This window comes from Gadus chalcogrammus, chromosome 17, assembly GCF_026213295.1.
Source record: "Gadus chalcogrammus isolate NIFS_2021 chromosome 17, NIFS_Gcha_1.0, whole genome shotgun sequence".
NCBI classification, from domain to species: Eukaryota; Metazoa; Chordata; class Actinopteri; order Gadiformes; family Gadidae; genus Gadus; species Gadus chalcogrammus.
In genome coordinates this window covers 10,509,939-10,520,188 of record NC_079428.1, presented here as the reverse complement: position 1 = coordinate 10,520,188, position 10,250 = coordinate 10,509,939, and the positions used below count along the sequence as shown (strand labels likewise).

At 45.8% G+C, this 10,250-nt stretch overlaps 2 protein-coding genes across 2 annotated transcripts in view; both read left to right on the top strand.

Annotated features, from left to right (window-relative positions):
* LOC130370475 (rho GTPase-activating protein 6-like) overlaps positions 1-10,250 on the top strand; it is a 112,052-nt gene that overhangs the window by 20,704 nt on the left and 81,098 nt on the right. The window lies entirely within an intron of this gene.
* LOC130369708 (cbp/p300-interacting transactivator 1-like) lies at positions 4,631-10,204 on the top strand. Its single transcript, XM_056575204.1, has 2 exons — positions 4,631-4,913; positions 8,439-10,204. The coding sequence occupies exon 2, from the start codon at positions 8,458-8,460 to the stop codon at positions 9,094-9,096; it is 639 nt and encodes a 212-aa protein (XP_056431179.1). The 5' UTR covers positions 4,631-4,913; positions 8,439-8,457; the 3' UTR covers positions 9,097-10,204.

The window sequence follows — 10,250 nt, the reverse complement described above, 5'->3', positions numbered from 1 at the left end:
AAAGTTAACAGCAGAGGGAGAGAGCGAAGGAGACAGACAGAAAGAATGGGGAGAAGAAAGGAGGGGAAAGAGAGGGAATAAGACACAAAGATGGGGGGGTTGGAAAACATTAGTAGAGATTTTCCAGGAAAAACACTTTTAATGGAGGGGGGGTAGGGGGATGGGGGGGATTGTGTGGTTGCCTCACTGCGTTGACTGTTTTAATCCTGTTTTTGAGGCTTTCATACATATGTGTACATATGTGCACACTCGTGTGTGTTTGAATTTGTCCCTAAGGACGTTTGCGTCCCCACAAGGGATATCTTTGGGGCCTATTGTGTGTGTGTGTTCAGCATGTGTATTCCCTGCAAGGTTCACAGCCTCATCGAGACTTAAGAGGCAGTTGACCACTCTAACAGTTTGCATAACCTCAACATTTTGTATAAAATGGAAAACCAGATGGGTGAGGTGTTGAGTTCGATGTCTCTGTTGGCTTCACTTTGACCCCCCCCCCCCGTGGGGACATGGGAGAGTCCTGCTACAATATGGACCGTGGAGCCTGCGGTTCCTCTCCCTGTCTTTCTCACTCCCTCTAAAACATAGTCAATTCCACATACTAGCATTTATTTTTCTGTCACGCTACGTGACTGTGGTCGTTGTGTCCATATTTCATATCACATATTGTGATTGTGTTGTCATGGAAATGAGAATAAGAGGAGCCTTGGTTGACCACCAGCCATCAGATCGTATAAAAACAGACTTCTTTCAGTCAGCAGATCTGGTCACAGCATTAAAGTGGAAAGGATTTAGTTTGAAATTCAATTTTGAAAATGTAGAATTCTTGTAAAAAAAATAAAACTTTTTTTAAACGGTTTGTGTTATTTTCTCTTCGAAACACTGCTAGGCCCTATATTATACACTTCTATTCACAAACACACACAATCATACAAAAGAATGACGAAATGATCGGCCGTGAACAAATAGTTTGGATGGGGAACGGAGCGATGTGGGATTCCTCGGAGTCTAACTGAAAGCAGAAGAGGACCGCGGGAACGGAGCCAGCCTTCTGAGCCGGCCTATTCGGTGAAAGCATTCTGGAAATGACGAGGATACTCCCTGATACGTTGGGAACATTCCTTGTTTACCTTTTTCTGGTCCCAATATTGGGTTACTTTTTTATCTGTGTTTGTGAAGCTGCTTTTAAAAATGTCAGTTTCTTTTCGTTTTTATGTAGGCCTACGTCACTCCTTTAATAAAATAAAACCACAAAACTATCTTCAGTTAAGCATTTTGTTGTATTTTTTACGGTTCTTTGCGTTTGAATATTACTTTTTATGGGTTGTTTGAGAGAGGAACCGCCGCTTCTCTTTGGGATTTAAAAGATGTGAATTTGCACTTCTGTGGAGTGTTTTTATGGACAGGAAATTCACTACAAATGTAACAGGCATGTGTTCAACAGGAGTTTGTGCGTGAGAGACAGAAAGAGAGAGAGGGAGTGTTGTGCGTGTGTGTGTGTGTGTGAGTGAGGGAGAGAGAGAGAGGATACCCTGTGATCTTTATATACACTAGTGCGGTCAGGGCGGGCGGTGTGGGCCAACGCAGCCGAAACAAACGAAAGCCATTAGATCATTTACGAGCTCGGAAAGAAAGCAGCGCCTATTTGAAACTCGATCTCGTAAAAAAAAAAAGTAAGGGGGGAGCCGGTGGTGGAAGGGATACACGGTCAACACAAGTACTTGTCGTTAAAGAAATATCAAGAAAAGCGTGAGAGGAGATGCTTGTGTTTATCACTTTCCTCGCAGCTCGGTCGAATTGGATAAACGGCGGCCTGGCCACGAGGGACCAGTGATGCCAGATTTTGCCATATTTCCCGCCCAATCTGGCAACGCTGGCTGCAGCCAGTGTTGCCAGATCGGGCGGGAAATATGGCCCAATCTGGCAACACTGCGAGGTACACGTCCATGGGTACGCCGAGCGGTGGATCGCGTTTCCCAGCATGCAGCATATCGGATCCCAGTAGGCGCGGGACAAAGAGCGGTTTGTGTGAAAGACGGCATTGTAGCTGTTTGTTGTTTGTGAAACCGGTGGCGGGAAAGTTTGAAGAACAAAGTCTTGTTCCTCAAGACCCTTGAAATGCAGTCTCTGGGTTTAAGGGCCTGTATGGGCAATCTCACCCACATTTTCTTTCCAGTGTTTACCAGGTGTTTTTGTGTGATTTTTAGCTCATAAGGGTTTGGAGTTTTATTTGCCCAAACCATAAATTAACAATAAACTGCAATCATTTTGGTGGAGGTGTCGGCAAAGTTGGAAAAGCCCCTCAAATGTATAGGGTAATTGGAAAAAGACCAAGATAAATCTACATATGGTTAAAGATAAACAAACAGGCCTATTGCTTTGGATAAATATGTTCAATTAAACCAAACGTTGGACTGAAACCTATTGAATGGACTCCAGAAGATTGATTGAATTTCACTCACTGCCCCCAGTTCTCTCTCTCTCTATCTCTCTCTCTCTCTCTCTCTCTCTCTCTCTCTCTCTCTCTCTCTCTCTCTCTCTCTCTCTCTCTCTCACACACACACTCTCTAACACACACACACAGACACAGACACACACACACATCCTATACACCTGCTTGGTTTCTATAACGTGTCCTTCAATTTAAATCACTATAGACCCTTTATCCCACCTTAATGGATAGCGGCCGTTAAGATGGCGCTATCAGTTCATGCCTTCCCAATAGTCCGAACAGCTTGGTACAGGACATGAAAAGGACATGAGTAAGGACATGAAATCTTGCATGCATACATTGATTGATCGTTGTCCTACAGCAAAGTCTCTCTCTCTCTCTCTCTCTCTCTCTCTCTCTCTCTCTCTCTCTCTCTCTCTCTCTCTCTCTCTCTCTCTCTCTCTCTCTCTCTCTCGCTGTCTTTCACTCTCTCTCGCTCTCTCTCTATCTCTCTCTCTCTCGCTCTCTCTCTCACAGAATCATCAAACTGAGCAGCAAAATAATAAACAGCAGGAATCACTCATCAATATATACAACAAAAGGACCAAGCAAAAAGCAACACAAATCACCCTTGACATCACACACACTCTACACAGCCAGTATTCCCTCAGGCCACAGATACAGAGCCCTATAAAGGACAAACAGAGCCCTGTCAAGAATTGTCCCAGCATCCATAAGACTTTTGAATGGTTGAACCCCTCTTTGAACTGTATCCTCTCGTTTTAATACCTGGAATCTTTCAGGCATTAACCCCTTTGAACTGTATCCTCTCGTTTTAATACCTGGAATCTTTTGAACTGTATCCTCTCGTTTTAATACCTGGAATCTTTTTTAATTATTTATTTATTTCTCCTCCACTATGCAGGTAATTCATTAGGCTTAGGCACAGATTTTTATTTTCTGCGGGGCTGATGGTGTGTGTGTGTGTGTGTGTGTGTGTGTGTGTGTGTGTGTGTGTGTGTGTGTGTGTGTGTGTGTGTGTGTGTGTGTGTGTTTTTGTTTATTGTAGGCCTATGTACTGTTGGGTATGGCCACACCCTGCTGCTCCTCCAAATCTGAAGTTCCTAACGGAAAAATAAAGTGATTATTGTGGTTTCCATGTGGTTTGCATATCAGAGGACGGGGCGATTGTCTATCTATCATGACGAGAAGGATGGGAAACCGTTTGTTTGATTTGCATAACGACTTTAGTTAGCCGGAACAGGAACAAAGGGGGGGACACTTTCTATACATCAACACGTGGTGTGCGTCTTCGTTCATTGATGGATACGCACGGTGGTCGTGTGCGTGTGCGTGTGCGTGTGTGTGTATTCTAAGGGCTACATAGACGCACAATGAGGACAGATGCCGTATTTCTTACATTGGCATTAACGGCAGAAAGGAGTTCAGCGCGTGGCAGTTGTTGGGGGGGGGGGGGGGGGGGGTGATGATCACGTCACGCAAATAATAGTCTGCTTGAAGTCGGAGTACTATAAAAATTAACCAAATATTATTTGTATTATACCAAAATGAACATAACATGGGATGGAACATAACGAGATAAGCCAATCTTGAACTGTTTTGAATTGCACTTATGTGCAGGCTTTCTTTCACTGTGCGCGCCTTTAATAATAGGAGACCTGAAGATACGAGATGTCCCATAAGTCAGACAAGACTTTTTTATCAATGAGTGTCCGCGGGCTTTTTTTCTCCTCGCGCTCTTATTACAAGGGACAGAACTGTCATTGTCGCGGACAAACTGTCTTGTGTGTGACATGACACTGTGTGGTTTCCCCTCATTCTCCTGTGTGTGTGTGTGTGTGTGTGTGTGTGTGTGTGTGTGTGTGTGTGTGTGTGTGTGTGTGTGTGTGTGTGTGTGTGTGTGTGTGTGTGTGTGTGTGTGTGTGTGTGTGTGTGTGTGTGTGTGTGTGTGTGTGTGATCCCTGATTGTATTGCGTGTAGAATGAGCAACATCTGCCTTGACCAACGGTCGCCGCTAAACCCCGGAGCCGCCGAATCCAGAATCCGGATCCACTCCGAGCCGCTTTACTGCGTGTTGTCTAATCATGTGAATCCAGATCCCACTGTGAATCCACTCCGAGTGTTAGGATGGCGACGTTCCAGGCTAGAGAGAGAGAGAGAGAGAGAAGTTGCAGTCCAGTCCACAATGTTTTTGACTCGGTGTCAAGTCCGTTGCTGTGAGGAGTGAGGCAGACAGTCTGTAACCCAGTGAGAGAGAGACACTAGAGGAGGCTATGCTGCGTGAATGGTTTGTTTTTCCTGGCTGAAGTTGTTTTTTTTCCCCTCCGAGCGTCTGAAAGGTTATCCCGGTGAAACAAGACGGCCACTGTTGTGCGGGATTTTTTTTTTTTACCACAACAAACCATTTCCATCCCGATGCCGGATTGCGGCGTGCCGTCAGTCGAGACGCGTTGAGGATCCGTCCCAGGTGTGTGTCAGACTTTATGCATCTAATAAAAACGGTATAGAGAGAAGTTAGGACGAAGTATATATGTATATAGCGTTGTCACTCTGTTTGTTTTGGACTGGGGTGATCCTCCATGAGGTTATTTTTTTTGGAGTAGGCTACTAACATAACATAAAAAAAAATGAAGTCATTCGTCTTAAGTCAGACCGTTGGGGGGAAAACAAAACGAACCAACCGCAATGACCTCAGAATGATCAACATTTAAGTGGAAGTCATTTAGAGTCTGGAGGGGAAAGTTTCAGAGGGAGATGGACCAACTCGCTTTTTAAAAAAGTGACGCGACTAACCGCCTTCACCAGAGTGTTATTTTGTTAAGACTATAACAGGACGATTGATGACTTTGGACCATTGCAGTTTTCCATCTTCTCTGACGTAGCGACGGTTAAAGCATTGTAATTGCTCCTATTAACGTAATTTAACCTACTTCCAATTTCCCACCTCCCTGGAAGAGATGAGCAAAGTGCATGCGCGGCAATCAAAACAAGCGTAAACGCCCCACGCTGCGACACCATATGGCGTGCGTGTGTGGGAGTCGGTGTGTGTGTGTGCGCGTGCGAGCGTCTGCGCGGCTTCGTTCAATTTGCTCGTCACGCATTAATTGTGTAATTGAAACCGCCGTTGTCTACGGCAGAATGAGGAGCGCGCTTTCTGTGACTTTTATCCCCCATCCTATTATCCATCCGCCTTCTCTCCCTCACCCCCCCCCCTTTCTCCTTCTCCCCATTCGCCGGTATTCTTCTTTCTTTTGGTTGTGTTCCACTGTCAGTTAGCAGGCCTATGGTTTATTTGTGTAGCGACGTACAGACAGATGATACGCTGCTCCTGCATTATATTGGGCCTGCTTGTGCGTGTAGTTAAGCTTACGACATCACGTTTGTGGGAACACATTGTAGAGGTCTTCATCAGGACTGACAGTAAACACGCCATGAATAATGAACACACGCAGGCATGCACACACACACACACACACACACACACACACACACACACCACACACACACACACACACACACATGGTTAACCTCTTTTGGTGCTTGCTCCTATAGAGATAATTGCTACAGGGAGGCATGCAGCTGTACAGAGCTGATAAAAACACACACACACACACACACACACTGTCTCCTCTCCCCCTTACACACACGCTCAAAGATACCACAGCTGTCAATGGCAGGGCCCATTGTGTGTGTGTGTGTGTGTGTGTGTGTGTGTGTGTGTGTGTGTGTGTGTGTGTGTGTGTGTGTGTGTGTGTGTGTGTGTGTGTGTGTGTGTGTGTGTGTGTGTTTCATTCAAGCGAGAAGGAGGGGATCAGTATATTAGGCGATTAACTTACTCAGAGAATGGCTGCATGACTGTGTGTGTGTGTGTGTGTGTGTGTGTGTTTATTGGTGAGAACATGTTGTTTGAACGTGTAATCTAAACCATCTTTGGTAATCCAACATGGGCCTTCGAGAATTTCCTTACGTGTTTGTGTGTATATGTGTGTGTTGCAAACCTTTCCCTCAAATGTGTTGGAATAAAAAAACTATAATTATGTCAAGCCATTGTATGGCACAGTAAACATTAGGATTTCATAACAAACATACTTACACACTTATCGTCCATATATCGACAGACTTTCTTCCTCGCTGTACGTTCTCAGGTTTATATTTCCCACCATCTATCCCTTAAAGCCAAACATACGCTCAATTTCGCTCTTTCTCTCTCCTTTACTCTTTGTGTCTCTCTTTAATCTTTCTATTTCACTCTTCCTTACTTTGTCTCCATATCTGTCTGTCTTCCATACTGACTCTGTCTCTCTCTTTTACTCTCTGACTTTATCGCTCACTGTTACTCTGTCTCTGTGTGTCTCTCTCTCTTTCACCCTCTGTCAATGTGTCTCTCTCTCTTACTCTATCTCTGTGTGTGTCTCTCTCTCTTTCACCCTCTGTCAACGTATCTCTCTCTCTTACTCTGTCTCTGTGTGTGTCTCTCTCTCTATTTCACCCTCTGTCAATGTGTCTCTCTCTCTTACTCTATTTCTGTGTGTGTCTCTCTCTCTCTTTCACCCTCTGTCAACGTATCTCTCTCTCTTACTCTGTCTCTGTGACTCTCTCTCCTTTACTCTGTCCATGTATCTCTCTCTCTTACCTTGTGTCTCTCTCTTTCACTCTCTGTCCATGTCTTTATATATATATATATATATATATATATATATATATATATATATATATACTGAAACACTCACTATCCTCTTTGGTACTCCGTGGGTTTGTACCCTTTGGCCTCTTCATGGTTAATGTACTGCTCAATAGGTCAGGACACACACACACACACACACACACACACACACACACACACACACACACACACACACACACACACACACACACACACACACACACACACACACACACACACACACACACACACACACACACAAATCCAAAGTCATGTGTGTGTTCTTAATTAGGGTCCCTCCATTTCCCAAACAGATCAGCCCTCTGTTGCCGGGTGATTTATTAGGTCATAAGAACAAGACTTCAACATGTCCACACACACACACAACCTCCCCTGTGTGTGTGTGTGTGTGTGTTTGTATGTGTGTGTATGTGGTTGTGTTTTAATTTCTGTGGCCTCCTTTCTGATGCATGGTTTCTATTGAACAAGCGTTTTAAAAGTTTGATGAGCCTGCCTCTATGATACTTAAAACCCTCTTTTTCCTCTTGTTGATGCATATTAAAACAATGGGATCAAGTGGGCTCGGATCATGAGATGTGGTTGAGTTCTTATCGGTTGTTGGTCCCATGCTGGTAGCGAGTGAAACCCTATTATTGTTAGCTTTGCCTGTTTTTTAGTAAATCTCATGTCTGTCTTCTATGAAATAACTTTCTAGTCACCACTAGCTCATTACGCTCTTCACTTTCAAGTCCTCATTCAGTACCATCGGGACTTCATCCTTAATGATCCATCTTTGATTTACTCTGAGTTGATCAAATCCTAAGATTTTCTGAGCAGCGGTGGCCATAGTCAGGCATTCACTAAAAAATCGGTCTGTCTATCTATTTACCATCTATCAGTCCATCTATCTATATACTTGTCTGTCTGTTCTCCTTTCCATTGTGAGTAAACCAATGAAGATAGTTCAGTTTGTTTGGATGAGCGAGCTTGGTTTTCCGATGAGGTCATGGAAGCATGTTTGTGTGTGTGTGTGTGTGTCTATGATATAACGTCTGGTCTGCACCAGTGGATTTTGCATTTTTGGATCGATCTGATTCATGCAGATAGCGTTACATTACGTCGCTAGTCTCTCGCTGGGGCCTCCGCTCGGAATTGCCGCGTCCTGATTGCGATCTCAACCGGGTGATGTCATCGGGTCTGCTGTCGGCCCCTTCAGAACTCTCATTTGACATCACAACAGTAAAATTTCCTGTCTGTCTCTCTCTCACTTAATAGACGTAACAAAATTAAATCAAAGTTTTAAATTAATAAATCTCATCCCTCTCCTAGGCATTGCACCTCCCCGGTGATGACATCACTGTTGTACCCTGGCCCCGCCCACGTCATGAAGGACATCTCCTCCTCCTCCTCATCCTCGCCGATCACCTCCTTACTCCACTACCCCTCCTCCAAGACCGCTGCCGTGCCCTTCTCCCCATCCCTCTCCTCCTCCTCCTCCTCCTCCACTTCCACGTCCCCGATGCCGATGCTCTCCTCCTCCACGACTCCCCTCTCCAAGCCCCACTCCTTCAGCCTGCAGACGGGACCCCACCTCATCGCCAGCATGCAGCTCCAGAAGCTCAACTCCCACTACCAGAACCTGGTGGGCTCCGTGGGAGGGGTCGGAGGAGGAGTGGGACCCGTTGCTCAGAGGGGGTTCCCCCCCGGCGCCGGGACCTCACTCCTTAGTTCCTCCGCCTCCTCTTCCTCCTCTGTGCTGGTCGGAGGCGGCGGCGGTACCGGGACGGCCGTTGGCTTCGGGCTTGGACCCCCGGGCTCGGGCACGGCGGCCGGCGGTGGCGGGGGGATCGACTTTGAGGCGGTAGACGAGGAGGTGCTGATGTCGCTGGTGGTGGAGTTGGGTCTGGACCGGGCCAACGAGCTCCCCGAGCTGTGGCTGGGCCAGAACGAGTTCGACTTCATGGCCGACGTGCCAGCCGGCTGCTGACCCAGAGAGAGAGAGAGAGAATAGGAACACACTAACTGTTTCAAAAAAAGAAAAGTACATTTTGCGTCGACAAAAGAATGCGAAGACTGGCGTCCTCCTGCCTTCTATTTAGTTTTTCTTTACGTTATCGTTCCCGGCCACGCAGAGGACGTGAGAGGGAACAAACTGTTGGGAGTTCATTTGAGGACATATTTAGTTTTTGCGTTGACAGCGTCTGAGTTTAAACGGTAGCGACACATCGCTCCTGAGAGGGATGCTTCCCCGTCTACGCTTTTCTCGTCTTCTCCACCGTAACGAGGACGTATACTTACCCTTTAAGGAAATTTAGTTTAAGTCCGTCGGTTGGTTTCTATTTTCGTTTTGCCCCGATTAAGACGGGCGTCTGGGTTGCAGACGCTCATTACGTACCTCGGATTCTGCCGACGGCGACGGCTAGCGAACAAAAAACTATTTGGAGCTTAACCGTGGAAGACCGCAGCGATACGGGAACCCGAAGGAAAACCGTTCCCGGAACGAAGGACTGCTGCGTTTAGGATCTCTCTGTCTCTCTCACCACTCCCTCACTCGCTCTTAATGAAAAGAGAGTGATGGACAGTAGAGGTGAGGTCCGCTCGGTGGAATACAAAGAAGCACCTGTTGCACTTGTTTTTTTTCTTACACTCTTTGGTTTCCATCCCCTCCTATTGGGGATTTCATTTTGGGAAGAAAACGACCAAAACATAAATGATTTTCGACAGATGATAGAAATGTGCAACAGGAAACGCAGAATGTGTGCGATACCACGAGTCACGACAAACATTACCATTTCCTGTTTTTCTTTTAAAACGGACGGCGGTTGTCTTTGTTTCTATGGGAACGGGACCCGGGGCGTAGTCACGTCCACAAAGCCAGCGATTGTCTAGGGAGCTGTTATCTCCAAACCAACTGTATCTAATGTTCTCCTTTTCATTTCCGTATTTGTGTTTAAACCAATCAGATCCTCCCAGCAGGACAGATTCTACCTTTCAGAGAGTAATGAACGAAGAGGCGACGAGAACCACAGTCTAATGCATTTCATTGTCATTCTTATCAAGGTCGAGGAGGGAAAACATATTTGGATTGGCTTGCATGAGGCAGAAGAGAGGGCTTTCAAAAAAGGCTTGTTTTATTATGAG